This window comes from Biomphalaria glabrata, chromosome 1 (genome assembly GCF_947242115.1).
Source record: "Biomphalaria glabrata chromosome 1, xgBioGlab47.1, whole genome shotgun sequence".
In the NCBI taxonomy this organism is placed as follows: domain Eukaryota; kingdom Metazoa; phylum Mollusca; class Gastropoda; family Planorbidae; genus Biomphalaria; species Biomphalaria glabrata.
The window spans coordinates 67,393,091-67,409,277 of NC_074711.1; the positions used below are offsets into that span (position 1 = coordinate 67,393,091).

The window sequence follows — 16,187 nt, forward strand, 5'->3', positions numbered from 1 at the left end:
ACACAACTAACTGAAGAACTGGATAACATGACACAACTAACTGAAGACCTGGATAACATGACACAACTAACTGAAGAACTGGATAACATGACACAACTAACTGAAGAACTGGATAACATGACACAACTAACTGAAGAACTGGATAACATGACACAACTAACTGAAGAACTGGATAACATGACACAACTAACTGAAGAACTGGATAACATGACACAACTAACTGAAGACCTGGATAACATGACACAACTAACTGAAGAACTGGATAACATGACACAACTAACTGAAGAACTGGATAACATGACACAACTAACTGAAAAACTGGACAACATGACACAATTAACTGAAGAACTGGATAACATGACACAACTAACTGAAGACCTGGATAACATGACACAACTAACTGAAGAACTGGATAACATGACACAACTAACTGAAGAACTGGATAACATGACACAATTAACTGAAGAACTGGATAACATGACACAACTAACTGAAGAACTGGATAACATGACACAACTAACTGAAGACCTGGATAACATGACACAACTAACTGAAGACCTGGATAACATGACACAACTAACTGAAAAACTGGATAACATGACACAACTAACTGAAGAACTGGATAACATGACACAACTAACTGAAGAACTGGATAACATGACACAACTAACTGAAGAACTGGATAACATGACACAACTAACTGAAGAACTGGATAACATGACACAACTAACTGAAGAACTGGACAACATGACACAATTAACTGAAGAACTGGACAACATGACACAACTAACTGAAGAACTGGATAACATGACACAACTAACTGAAGAACTGGATAACATGACACAACTAACTGAAAAACTGGATAACATGACACAACTAACTGAAGACCTGGATAACATGACACAACTAACTGAAGAACTGGATAACATGACACAACTAACTGAAGAACTGGATAACATGACACAACTAACTGAAGACCTGGATAATATGACACAACTAACTGAAGAACTGGATAACATGACACAACTAGCTGAAGAACTGGATAACATGACACAACTAACTGAAGACCTGGATAACATGACACAACTAACTGAAGAACTGGATAACATGACACAACTAACTGAAGAACTGGATAACATGACACAACTAACTGAAAAACTGGACAACATGACACAATTAACTGAAGAACTGGATAACATGACACAACTAACTGAAGACCTGGATAACATGACACAACTAACTGAAGAACTGGATAACATGACACAACTAACTGAAGAACTGGACAACATGACACAATTAACTGAAGAACTGGATAACATGACACAACTAACTGAAGAACTGGATAACATGACACAACTAACTGAAGACCTGGATAACATGACACAACTAACTGAAGACCTGGATAACATGACACAACTAACTGAAAAACTGGATAACATGACACAACTAACTGAAGAACTGGATAACATGACACAACTAACTGAAGAACTGGATAACATGACACAACTAACTGAAGAACTGGATAACATGACACAACTAACTGAAGAACTGGATAACATGACACAACTAACTGAAGAACTGGATAACATGACACAACTAACTGAAGACCTGGATAACATGACACAACTAACTGAAGAACTGGATAACATGACACAACTAACTGAAAAACTGGATAACATGACACAACTAACTGAAAAACTGGACAACATGACACAATTAACTGAAGAACTGGATAACATGACACAACTAACTGAAGACCTGGATAACATGACACAACTAACTGAAGAACTGGATAACATGACACAACTAACTGAAGAACTGGACAACATGACACAATTAACTGAAGAACTGGATAACATGACACAATTAACTGAAGAACTGGATAACATGACACAACTAACTGAAGACCTGGATAACATGACACAATTAACTGAAGAACTGGATAACATGACACAACTAACTGAAGAACTGGACAACATGACACAATTAACTGAAGAACTGGACAACATGACACAACTAACTGAAGAACTGGATAACATGACACAACTAACTGAAAAACTGGATAACATGACACAACTAACTGAAGAACTGGATAACATGACACAACTAACTGAAAAACTGGATAACATGACACAACTAACTGAAGAACTGGATAACATGACACAACTAACTGAAGAACTGGATAACATGACACAACTAACTGAAGAACTGGATAACATGACACAACTAACTGAAAAACTGGATAACATGACACAATTAACTGAAGAACTGGATAACATGACACAACTAACTGAAGACCTGGATAACATGACACAACTAACTGAAGAACTGGATAACATGACACAACTAACTGAAGAACTGGATAACATGACACAACTAACTGAAAAACTGGATAACATGACACAACTACCTCAAGAACTGGACAAGACACAACTAGATCAAGGACTGGACAATATGACAAAACTAACTGAAGACCTGGATAACATGACACAACTAACTGAAGAACTGGATAACATGACACAACTAACTGAAAAACTGGATAACATGACACAACTACCTCAAGAACTGGACAAGACACAACTAGATCAAGGACTGGACAATATGACAAAACTAACTCAAGATGGCGTGTTACTTTATTAGCTGCGTGTAAAAATAATAAAACTGTACAACTAAAAGCACCAAATATTGACTGTACAATCGATTCAATTTAGAAAAATGTATTGTTGTATTAAACTGCATCCTTTGTCTCGTACTTCACTCAACTGTACTGGACCGTCTAGAGTCTCTAGACTAGTCTAGACTATCTTTTTCGCTTTATAAAGGGTCCCCGAAGGCCATTGACTAATGAAATGACTAAAACGCCAAGGACCTGATGCCAGTTTTTATAGATTATTACGTTTTTCTCACAGCCCATCTGCACATACAGTGTTCACATCAGTATTAGCCAGAAGGCCCGTCCTTGGTCACTTACCGCTCACAATAGGCTATCCTATGGCGGCTGGTCACACACAAACGGTTACCCCTACCCGCGTTTTTATAACAATACATTGCATTATGCTGAAGATTAAAAAAAAAACAAATGTCATCAGTTTGCAAAATAAGAGAAGTTCATAGAGTGATTAAAGATGTAAGGTCTCGATTTAAGAACGTGTATAGAATAGGTTATAAAATATTCTTTCAATACATCATTTTATGTGCATGTATACTGAGAAGGCATTCATTTTATGTGCATGTATACTGAGAAGGCATTCATTTTATGTGCATGTATACTGAGAAGGCATTCATTTTATGTGCATGTATACTGAGAAGGCATTCATTTTATGTGCATGTATACTGAGAAGGCATTCATTTTATGTGCATGTATACTGAGAAGGCATTCATTTTATGTGCATGTATACTGAGAAGGCATTCATTTTATGTGCATGTATACTGAGAAGGCATTCATTTTATGTGCATGTATACTGAGAAGGCATTCATTTTATGTGCATGTATACTGAGAAGGCATTCATTTTATGTGCATGTATACTGAGAAGGCATTCATTTTATGTGCATGTATACTGAGAAGGCATTCATTTTATCCCCACAGAAATTGCTCGACTGGCACAATTTATTTATTGTTGGTGGAAGCCTTCATTTAGCTGGAGTTCTATTTTATTGCATTTTTGCCTCTGGCAACATACAACCATGGGCACAGCCTGAGTCTGAAACACTCATTGGCGCACCATCCGATACCCAGAGAATTAATGCATCAACAGAAGGCTCAGGTATAGAGACTCCAAAAGCAAAGACGGCTAAAACTACTTCAAACTATGGGGCATTTCAAGATAGTATTTATTGACCTTATTATGTATATATTTTGGACAACTTTTAAGACATGAACATAATATAATAACGGCAGTTGTGAGTACCAAACTCAGAGTACAGTAATGGCTCCATTTGCAGCTCTATTTTATACTTAGTAGGAATGATTAAAACTTGAGTAGATCTATACCCTTAGACCGATATGTATATAAAGAGAGAGACTTGACAAAGCTTAAATCAATCGTGAAATTTCTGCAGTTCTAAATGACAATGTTTAACAAAAGTTGTTTTATTCAGATTTAGCATATGTACAAATTTAAATAAAAAAGCTTCTAAGGGTTCTAAATTCTAGATGTCTATATCTAAATCTAGACTCTATAGGCCTAATATTATTTGCATGACTAGCCTAAAAAAAGTTATCCCTTATCTATTCGTGACAATGAACTTATGAAAGCCTACTTGATTAATTCCTATTAGATTTCAACAAAAATCTAGATTAAAAAAAATAGGAAGTGATGCTGGGATGTCAGCCTCATTCTTTTACGACTTCGCCTGAAGTCATAAACAAAAATTTATTGATAATTTAGATCCTTTTTAATGTACGGCTGAGGAATAGGTCTATAGGTATTTTGTTGTATTGAGATTCACAGAAGTCTACATGACCATGTTTGCTTTTTTTTCGATATTGATTTAGATAGCTTTAACAAAAAGAGCGAATAAAAATTTCCCCTCTGTCCAGTTTATTTATTTCTATGTCTATACTTTAATTATGCTCCTATTTTGTTGTACTCTACTGACTGGCAGAATTGTAGTCATTGGTTAACTTGCTTGACGCGTGAACGTAATCATCTTCTTTTTTGAAGTAACGTCTGTATTTTATAAGATAGAAGATAAATCTGGTACTAAAAGAAACAACATTTGGATGGCTGCCTAGTCGTATGGTATGCGCTGGACTTTCGTTCGGACTTCTCGATGGTCCTGGGTCCCCCTGCCATCCCCCGTCGTCCTGTGGGAGGTTTGGACTAGGAAGTAAATTATCCTCAACTCTGAAGGAACATCCGAAACATATAAAACATTTTACAAACATTTTCTACAAGCATTTAAGCAAACACAAACATAAAATTATCTTATGTCATATTGATACATTTCAGTAGCTATTTATCCAACCGGAACCTAAGCACATGGAAACAGGTCATTGGTCAAGTAGGGGGTAAATGTCCTGACATTTTTTTTCTGTCCTTCTAGCAGCGGCATTTTGCATTTCTTTTATTAGTAGTCCTAATACAAATTTGACGAGTATACGCTGTATGTTGTGTGCAATGACTGTACTACAAGAAGTAATTTTCTAATAACATGAATTGTTTTCAAATGCAATGACATTTTGTTGGAACTTGATCAATTGTGTTGTATTAGTGATGAATGACATGAATAAAATGTACCAGGTGTAATAAATGTGTACACAAGTGAGTTAACTTCAAAGTGTTTGTTTCATTCTTTTGTCAAAATGTGCTGACGCTCATACCTATAATAGACCAACTATATCTAGACTGGACAAGTCAAATTTTTTACTAAAAATATTTTAATATTTTGGCATTACTGATCTATTACAAGAATGGATTCCGGACTTCTGGTAGGGACAGAACAAACTATTATTAATAAATAGCTCCAAATCAACACCAATGAAAGTAAACTCAGATGTACCCAAAGGAAGAGTCTTATATATCCACTACTGCTTCCAATTTACATAAATGTATATAGAAAAATAATGAAAGTAGAACAGACACAAAATATCGTGACATTGATCAGAAACGAACGTTCTCATTTGATTAAAGTAACACCATTAGTAACTTCATTAACATCATTAGTAAAATCTCTAAAAAAAGACCCTCCAGAATAGAAGACAAAAAAGTAGACTAGCAATAATACATAAAACGTAAAACAAAGCTTACAACTACATAAAACACTAAAAACGTAGCTTACAACTACATAAAACACTAAACCGTAGCTTAGAAATACATAAAACACTAAACCGTAGCTTAGAAATACATAAAACACTAAACCGTAGCTTAGAAATACATAAAACACTAAACCGTAGCTTAGAAATACATAAAACACTAAACCGTAGCTTAGAAATACATAAAACACTAAACCGTAGCTTAGAAATACATAAAACACTAAACCGTAGCTTAGAAATACATAAAACACTAAACCGTAGCTTAGAAATACATAAAACACTAAACCGTAGCTTAGAAATACATAAAACACTAAACCGTAGCTTAGAAATACATAAAACACTAAACCGTAGCTTAGAAATACATAAAACACTAAACCGTAATTTACAACTACACAAACACAACCTAATGAAATACTACAAAACGAGAGTGGCACATTTCCTATGTCATATGTTTAGACATACTCGTACTAATCCTCTTTCTTCCCCAGTGCCATTAGAGCTTTTCACGGGTTGCCTGAATCAGGCTGAAAAACACTTAGCAGAGTTTAAGTTTCTAATTAACACATGAATTAGTGTAGGGCGCTGTTTGTTATGCGTTGTCTGTATGAAATAAAAATCAAGTGCAATGTTAAAAAGGTAGAGAATGTGGACTCAAATAGGTCTACATCATTCTACATGTGTACAGACTTCTAGATGTAGACACTAGTCTAGACAATTAATGCCCTAATGTAGGCCTGAAAAAAAGAAGAAGAAATTTCTCGTACAGCTTAGGGTACATACCCCATCGATAGGAACAAATCTAAAAATAGATTGATGCACATTAATATGTATAAGGTCTGTGTAATTGATGGCGATTTCTTAAAAAAAAATTAAATAATAGTTGCGAAATATCAGAATTATATAATACGAAAATTTTAAAAATTAAAGGTTATTAATTTTCTCAATGTAAATTCATTCAATCATTTGGCTTCCATTTTTAGCGGCCCCCGAAAGGGGAAAAGACGCTATTAGTTTTGTGCATAATGTCTGTCCGTCCGTCCCGTTTAGATCTCGTAAACTAAAAAAGATTGAAAATCCGACATCACAATATTTTAGACCATTCAAAGTTCTGATTCAACGGCTACATTTTTTTCTGAAAGCGAAAAATCTAATTTTTAAAATCAGTTATGCAAGCAGTTTTTTAAAGAGAAAAAGCTAATTAGTATGCATCATAATTTAGACCTAATTTAAAACGAATAGTAATCTTGTAAACTCCATTTTCCAAAATTTTGTTTTTATTGTAAATAAAAAAATATATGTTTATGAGCATTCGAATAAGAGATTGAGCCTTTTCAAAACAATTACATTAATTATAAGACTTCAGTTAGGCCTGGAGAGGTCCGGTAGCTGAGCGGTAAAGCTCTTGGCTTCCAAACCGGGGGCCCCGGGTTCGAATCCTGGTGAAGACTAGGATTTTCAACTTCGGAATCCTTAGGCGCCTCTGAGTCCACCCAACTCTAATAGGTACCTGACATTAGTTGAGGAAAAGTAAAGGCGGTTGGTCATTGTGCTGGCTACATGACACCCTCGTTAACCGTAGGCCACAATTACAGATGAACTTTACATCATCTGCCCTATAGACCACAAGGTCTGAAAGGGGAACTAGTTAGGCCAGGTTCACATCTAACTTTGCATTCATTTGCACCTATCCTTTGATCTGCTGTACCGTTAGGGCACTACACAAGATCTGTCAACCTTCTTTCTCCATTCTTATCTCTTATTTGTCTTTGATATAATTTCATTTGGATGTTCTTTCTGAAAATATTGAAGCCTGCCTGGGTGGACCACTTCGGGGGCCGATTTTGAGTTTGTGTTTCCACACAAACTGTATTTGTAATCTTGTTTTTTACTGTCAAAAGAATTATGAAGATAAAAATTAATAAGACGTTTAGCTACGCGCCTGTTCTGGGTATTTATATAGGCTAGTGGGCTGAGAGTATTTACGGCTTCAGTTCACACGAGAGGGATTGTTCTAATGATCAACACACAGAAAACCATTTTAATGTTTTGGGGACTGTTATATAAACCTATAGTGTCGAACTAATCTTTATTCATGCATTAAATATCTTCCTCATTCTTAGCAATAGTTTGGTCCCCCATTACTTCTCCTTTTTCCCTTCCCCGCTTTAAATATTAAATTAATTTACAAAGGATCTAATGGTGTCTTACATAGATTCACCCCCTCCCACCAGATCGGCGTATAGGGCGGTAAGTGATAGGTCAAAACCGACATCTACAGCCTCTTCCCAACTAGTGCCTACGGTCACCACGGATTATAGGTATTCTAAAAAGGTGAGACGTCATGTAAGACGGACCTGATTTGGAGAACGTGTTTCGTCTTGTCTCAGGTTATACGACGTTCGGTAACCAATGTACTTAGGTCCGAGTGCACGCGCGATAGAAGACTATAGGTGACATGCTATTCCCAAAATCCTTTTCAGCCATCATTGCTGTGCCAACCTTAGCTTATTTTTAATCTTTATCGATATATGTAAATTATACTTAAATAAAATATTAATAATTCTTAAAACTGCACATAATTTATGTTTCAAGATGTTCTTGGGACCAGCCAATTTTATTTGCAAACTTAATTTTCGGTAGGTATTGGGATTACTATAGACCACATATTAACCTTTTAAACATTTGGTCAAAAATAGAACGACTTTAGGAACCTTTAGATCTGGAGTGAAAAGTGTATAAATTGCACCAAAACACTCATAAATATTACATGTCTAATTTGAAAAAAAAAAAAAAAAAGGGGGGGGGGAAGTTCTATAGAGTACATTTTTAAAGTTTAAGTATACTGGTTCGGATAATAATTATGTTGCTTACATAATACACCAAGCGTAGCAGTGTTTCCCAAACTGTGTTCTACGGAACCCTAGTTTTCCGCGAGGCCTGAATATGTGTTCCACAAATTACTGGAATAATTATATAGTGTCCAACAAGTGAATTAATCTGACCATGGAACTAAAAAAAAAGCAAAGTATTCCGCTAAATGCTTAGAATGTGCGAAGTTTTTCATTAAAGAAAAAGTTTGGGAAACACTGCCTTAAAGAAATGGTAGGTAGATCTATGTATTTGGACTGAATGGAGTCAAGCAGGAGCGGGCTGGGTATCAACATCGGCCCGGGCATTACCATGTAAACCGGCCCACAAATGGCATGTCATATATTTTCGGTGCGGGAGGATTTTTACCCCCTCCTCAATATATGTATTGTATAAAACTATAAACAATACAATAGCAGCCTAATGAGTTTGAAGCTTTTTTATCTATTTACTTTATGGTCAGAGAGGGTGTGGATTAGATTTTTTTTTTCTAGAGTTGGTTATCCTAATGCTTTTAGATTCATATATGCCTAACTGTCGATTTAGACTTAGATCTCAATAATAAGTCTTAAGACTATAAAAACAGTGCATTTCATGTTCCTGCAGTTAACAAATTATTGTTTGCCGCAATTCATTGATTAAAACCACTAAATATTGACCTAACTTACAAATCAGATTCCCATTATAAACAGAAATAAAACACCACCACGTGACTCACAGAAAATTTAGAACAACCCCATTCATAATATTGCACAGAAGCTTTAGGAATATAATGTTTAACAACATTTTATAATACTGCTTCTTTCAAGTGCAAATATTGACTCCCATAACTTCTACCAGCATCTTACTTTACCCTCTTCAAATGTGCATTTACTAAATAGTTATTAACTGCATCATTTTTTTATAATTGATATCACATGACCAATAAACAGAGATGTGTGTTTCAACTCTGACCACATGTTGAAAAGTTGTACAAATTATAATTAAACTTTTAATTAGTAACTAAACAAAATTAATTAAACTACGATTTTAACTAAACTTATTTTGGCTGTTAAACTTGGGCCTTAATTAATTAATTTTTTTTAAGTTTAACTGAAATTTTCTACCTTTTTAGTTAACTTTTGCCTATCACTACTTATAGATTACAGACGTTTCTTCCAAAATATAAGATAGTTACGTCCTACGCATTTCATGTGTCAATCTAGTCATGCATGTTGATCCGTGACTTAAAATATGCTAAATCATTGGTTTTCCTGGCTGACCCATGCAACCCATTCCAGTAAAAGATAAGAGAAAGCAGAATGGTTAGAGAGGCACTTACTTAATGTGAAAAGCTCTTGCTTCCTCCTAGTACATTCTCAAAAACGCGATTTGTATGTGAATATACCATGACCTTTCATTTAAAATCTCCTTTCATTAAATGTCAGATGTGACAGCGCTATATAAATTATTGTAATTATTGTAAGAATTTTCATCATTAATGACTTCATACTAAGCATAAGTTTGCCATTAATTATAATTGGTAAAAAAATTAATTCCAATTGGGGTTGTTTTCTAATTAAATAATATCTTTTTTTGTAAGCCTTAAATAATTAAATGTAGCATTTTTAGGTCTATGTTATTAGCCTAAATATAAATAAAAAGAATCTTACTTTTTCTTTTCAAATCGCAGAAAGTAGAACTTTATACCCATATTGAGGTGTGATTAAATTGGGTTGTTTGCAATTTCGCGCTGTGTGTATGTGTTAACAGTTAATTTTTATTAAGTATTGTTAAAGAGCTCATTGTCGCCCCTATTTTTTAATTTTTTTTTTGCTGCGTTATATCAATGTTTTCTAGCTTAACCTCTCTCATCCCTCTTTTTCGTTAAGTTTCAATGGAATCATCAAAAGACGGGGGAGGAAGGAGAAAAAAACCAAAAGGGAGTGCCATCAAAGGCCAGTAAAATGATGAAGCCAAACACAGCATCGAAGACATCAAAAGAGTGTTGAAGTCAACGTTTAGCAAATGATAATACGTACAGTATTGTTATGTACATAATGCTAACAGAGTCGAAAACCATATCCGCTTAGAATGACTTTAATACACTGACTGACTACACAACACACATTTCATGAACACATTCTTACAGACGAGTTACAAGCACATGTAAACATAAGAACGACAACTGATACAGCACATAATATTCATAACAAGTGTATAGTGTAATTTTTAAAAATATTTTTGTTAATTTAAAGAAAAAATAATTGTAATAATAATAATAATAATAATAATAAAGAAAACGTGCTCGGGCCTTTGTGTCTAGCAGCTGTCACTTTTTTTTCAAAGTTCTCTACATTGAAGAATTTGTTTTCTTTGGTCGCGACCAGACCAGCCCATTTGGTACCGGCCCACCGGGCATTTGCCTGTCCGCCCCTGGAGTCAAGTCAATAATTATCTCAAGTAAAGCGAAGGGAAACGCATAAACGATAAGTTGATAACATTATTCAACGGGAATTCCCTCTCCAAAGATCAACATCCTGGTTTCTTAAGTGTCCTTTCTTTCTTTGTTTCACTACCATGATATCCATGTTGTGTTGAACACACATACACTCGGTAATAGACGTGTATTAACAAGTCGCTCCGTCCGGCAACATAATTGGGGAGCTCACAAGTGTCACACTTGTTTTGTTTTTTTTAGTGCTCCTTAACAATCCCCCCTTCCAGTAGCATAACCCTTGGCTAAGGGGAAAATCTATCTATCTATCTATTTATCTATCTATCTATCTATCTATCTTATCTTATCTTATCTTATCTTTTCTTATATGATACAGACGTTACTTCAAAAAATAAGATAATTACGTCCTACGCGTCATGCATTTAGTCATGCATATTAACCAATGACTTAAATTCTGCCAAGTCACTGGTTTTCCTGGCTAGCTCAAGCAACCCATTCCATGCTCTAATAGCACTAGGGAAGAAGGAGTATTTATACAAATTTGTCCTAGCATATGGGACGAGGAATGTGCCTTTATCTTTGTGTCTTTCAGAGTATTTTATTAAATTTTGTTTTTGTATTTGAAGATTATGGTTCAGTGTTTTATGTATGATTGCTACTTTACTTTTAAGTCTTCAGTACTTAAGGCTTTCTAAATTTAGTGATTTTACTAAAGGTGTTACTCTAGTCAAATGTGAATATTCGTTTGTTATGAATCTCACTGCTCTATTTTGTGTCTGTTCCAGTTTCTTAATGTTTTCTTGAGTTGAGGGGTCCCAAACAGAGGATGCATATTCTATTATTGGCCTAACCAAGGTTAAATAGCATTTTAGTTTTATGTTCTTATTTGATTTATAGAAATTTCTTTTAATAAACCCTAATGCTTTGTTTAATTTTTTTGATAGTTTCATAAATATGGGGATTACATGACCGTTTTTCATTTATTATAACACCTAGGTATTTTGCGTTTTTAGTTTGTGTTACTGGTTTACCAGGATAAGATAAGTGGAATTAATTTGTTTTAGCTTTTTTGTTACTCTTAATAACTACCATTTTTTTCTGGGAGGAAAGACATGCTTCAATTTGATTCCCATTTCTGTAATTCATCTAATTCTCTTTGTAAAATTTCTGTATCTTGTGTTGTTCTATATATTATGCAATCGTCTGCGAATAATCTGACTTTTGTTCCTGAACTAATGCAATTTGGTAAATCGTTTATGTAAATAAAAAATAGTAGTGGACCTAAGACTGTTCCCCAGGGCCGTCGCGAGGGCTGTGGCTTCCTGCGTGCGAAATAAAAAATGCCGCCCCCCCCACCTTTTTTTTTTTGAAGAAAAAAAATCCATTAAGACTGAGCTGGATACTGTTCTAAAAGTGCCCTTTGATTTAAATCCATCTTTTGTAGACCATTCCGTATTTCCCTTTCATGTTCGCCCCGTTGTTGTATCCCGCACGTACAACTATGAAACATGAACTAGGAACAATTTTTTTACAGAAATGTGACATTTTGGTTCTTTGTGAAAAACATTAAAAACTGATCTCGTTCTGACTACTCATACTCCTGTATTTGTGAGGATTATAACTGATGAGCTGCGGCGGGATATTATAATGAATAGTGTAATTGATCATGATCGATATACAATATTTCGATAACTACATGGTTATGGTTACATGGTCTGGACGTGGATATGTTAATTTGTTTGTTATGGTAAGTTAAAGCATAATCCGAAAAAAAAAGCTCGAAATACAACAGCCAATGAAGGTGGAACCTTTTCAACATTCTGTACACTTTCATAATAATCATCACGATTGTATTTTGGAGAAATGTGCTTTGTATCGACAATCATCTGACATACACGGCTTCAGAGTTGCCAACAAATTTTTCCATCAAATGAAGCAACTCAGCGCTGAATATTTTTCTAGAGTACAAAGTAAATAATCCAAAGTACAAGTCACTTAAACAATGACTTGAAATAAAACATAGTAAGGCAGTGTTTCTCATATTCCAGGGTGGCGACTCCCTAGATAACAACATCTTTAGAAGCTGGAGCCCAGAGGCGCGATGAAGGCTTCCAAGATGAGGTCCGTGAGTTTTTTTTAAAGAATGTAATAAAAAAGAAAAGAAAGTCAAAATTTTTTAGGTTTTATTTCTCATTTCTATTAATTGAACACTGTGTCTAGAATCCAAAGTTACGTATTGAAAGTTCAGTTTTTGTTCGGAAATTGTGTTGCCTGCATAATGTTTAAGCCTTTAAAAGTTCTTCTTGGAGATAGAATTGAAGATGTGGCAGGTTTCCGCTAAAGTTGGCAAGGAGTCTGAACCTTTTTTTTGCCGCCCCCCCCTCCCCCTTTTTTTTCAATTGTAGATGATTGTGGGCCTGTAGCTCCAAATAGCTAGTACAACTGAACCGAATATGCATGACTAAATACATGACGCGTATGACGTAATCATCTTCTTTTTTGAAGTAACGTCTGTATCATATAAGATTAGAAGATGAAGGCGTTTTATATTTTATAAAAATAAACTTTAAACAAAGGCTTAATATAACTTATTGTTCACAGATTTAACTAGAGATGAGATATAGATCTAATAGTAAGAAATAAACTGATATTGAAACAAAATCTAGCTCACAACAAAAATAAAGTCTTTACTCTTTTGTCTTAAGATCATCTCACATTTGCAATAGGTACGTTAATTTCATCATCGTCCCTGCATAGCCAACAAATCAATCGCTTTTCTTCTCACTACCCACTCCATGACACCCCTTTTGTCAGGACGTTGCGCCCTCCTCCCTTCATTTGAGAGGAGCTAGCGCACCCCTCCTAGTGAAAACGTTTTTAAAAATTGACTTTTTAATTACCGGAAATAGATCTACTTACAGGGCGTGGTATTCGACTCAAAACAAATATTACAAACAACGCGCGAATATTCAAGGCTAGAAATGAGTTGGCGCTTATGGAAAAAAATTTCGGGAATCCCTCGCACACTGCTCTATTTTATTTGTTCTAGTTTCCAAAATAATTTCTTAAGTACGAATATCTTTTATATTTTCAAAGGATAATTGAATAATTAGAATTTATTTAAAATATTTAAGTAATTTTTTTCTATTGAATATTTTTTTTAAAGTAACCTTGGAATGATGATTTGGCCGCCCCCTAAGGTCGGCCGCCTGCGTGCAATGCACACATTGCACAATAGGTAGTGGCGGCCATGCTGTTCCTTGAGGTACGCCTGAGTTTAATGTTATCGGTGTTGATTTAGAGCCATTTATTATTACAGTTTGTTCTCTCCCTATCAGAAAATCTCTAATCCACTGATGCAGTGGACCATTAATGCCGAAATATTTTAATTTTTTAAGCAAACTATGGTGGCGAACTTTGTCAAAAGCCTTAGAAAAATCTAGTAAGATGGCATCTATTTGTTCACTATTATCTAAACCTTTTGAAAAATCATCAGTTAGTCCTATTAGTTGTGTTTCACATGATCTATATTTCCTAAAGCCATGTTGGTATGGAGTAAGGACATTATGTTTGTCTAAGTGGTTTATGATGTTCCTACATATTATGTGTTCTAGGATTTTACATGAGATACTGGTAAGTGATACTGGTCTATAGTTTCCTGGGTCAGATTTTTCTAATTTTTTAAATAGAGGGGTGACATTAGCTTCTTTCCAGTCCCTTGGTACTCTTTCCGGGTTAAGAGATGCCTGAAAGAGTATTTTGAACACTGGTGCTAGCTCTTAGTTCTTTGAGTAATCTAGCTGGAATACCATCAGGTCCAGAAGCTTTATTTGGTTTGATGTTGGCTAATAGTTTTTGGATTCCTTTTTCTTGTACTTCTATATCTCCTATGTTGTCTACTTGGTTCAAATTAAGTAATGTCTTTGTTCCTGGGGCTGAGAATGCTGATGCAAAGTATTTGTTTAGGATGTTAGCTTTAGTTTCATTATCATTGTGTGTTAAGTTGTCTTCTCCTATTAATGGCGCCATGCCTATTGTTTCCATTTTCTTAGATTAATGTATGATCATAGGTTGTTTTTTTTTTGGTTATCTTTAGATATTTCATTGTTTATGTGTTCACTATGCAGCTGTCAGCTTACTTTTTGGGTTAGGTGTTTAATTTTTATGTACTTTTTATAAACTCTTTCTGCCTTAGTTTCTTTAAATTTTCTATCTAGGTTTTCCTTCTGTTTACAAAGCTTCTTTAATCTATTATTAAACCAGCATTTATTTACTTTGTTTCATGTGCATGTAGTTGGTATATGGTTTTCTATAATGTTTTTAAGATATCTTTTTATGAAATTCCAGAGGTAATCGACTGGTTGGTTAATGACTCTATCTGATAAGAATGTTTGTTATTTATTTATTTGTTGATTTGAGGCACATCGGCACAATTTAGGCCATGTCGTGCCTGCAGTCCCTTAAGGACTACTCTCTCTCTAAACAGCAAGGGCCAGATTCTATACAGTAATATAATTAAAATTAAGGTCTATTCACAGTTAAAATAGTAAAGGTAGTAAAAATTTAAATATTTGGTAAAAATCTAATGTAAATAGTGTATGTTCACAAATTCAGAAATCACATCTTCGTAGATAGCCCCACTTCCCGAATAAAGCCCAGTACCTTCCCAGGGTCGACATTATTAAATAGTGTTTTTAGATTAGTGGCTCTAAAATGTTTCGCCCTGACATCCTGGTATCTGGGGCAATCAACGAGGATATGTTCCACGGTGAGGCGAGAGTCACAGTACTCGCAAAGTGGGGGCTCCTCTCTCTTCAGTACAAAAGAGTGCGTGATGTAGGTGTGGCCAATCCTAAGTCTGGACATGGTTGTGCTACCACGCCTTGTCAGACCCTTAGATGTGGGCCGCCACCTGACATCCGCCACAATCTGCCTGAGTTTACTGTGAGTCTCAGCCTCCCATCGGTTCTGCCACTCTCGATAGGTGGCAGAGGCAATACTTTGTCTCAGGTCCGAGTAGGGGATTTGGGTTCCTGACACCGCATGATTTAGGGCTCTCTTTGCTTCTCTGTCTGCGGCTTCGTTTCCCTCAATGCCAACATGGGAGGGGACCCAGATGAAGGTGAC

General features: G+C 35.2%; 1 protein-coding gene across 5 annotated transcripts in view; it reads left to right on the forward strand.

The window, feature by feature from the left end:
* Window positions 1-5,274, forward strand: part of LOC106050915 (vesicular glutamate transporter 2.2-like) — a 28,837-nt gene extending 23,563 nt beyond the window's left edge. For all 5 annotated transcript variants that reach the window (XM_056009853.1, XM_056009863.1, XM_056009836.1 and 2 more), the window contains one exon: window positions 3,587-5,274. In XM_056009853.1, the coding sequence (XP_055865828.1) occupies window positions 3,587-3,838 (252 nt within the window). In that variant the 3' untranslated portion in view covers window positions 3,839-5,274. The remainder of the gene's footprint in view (window positions 1-3,586) is intronic.
* Window positions 5,275-16,187: the final 10,913 nt, after the last annotated feature.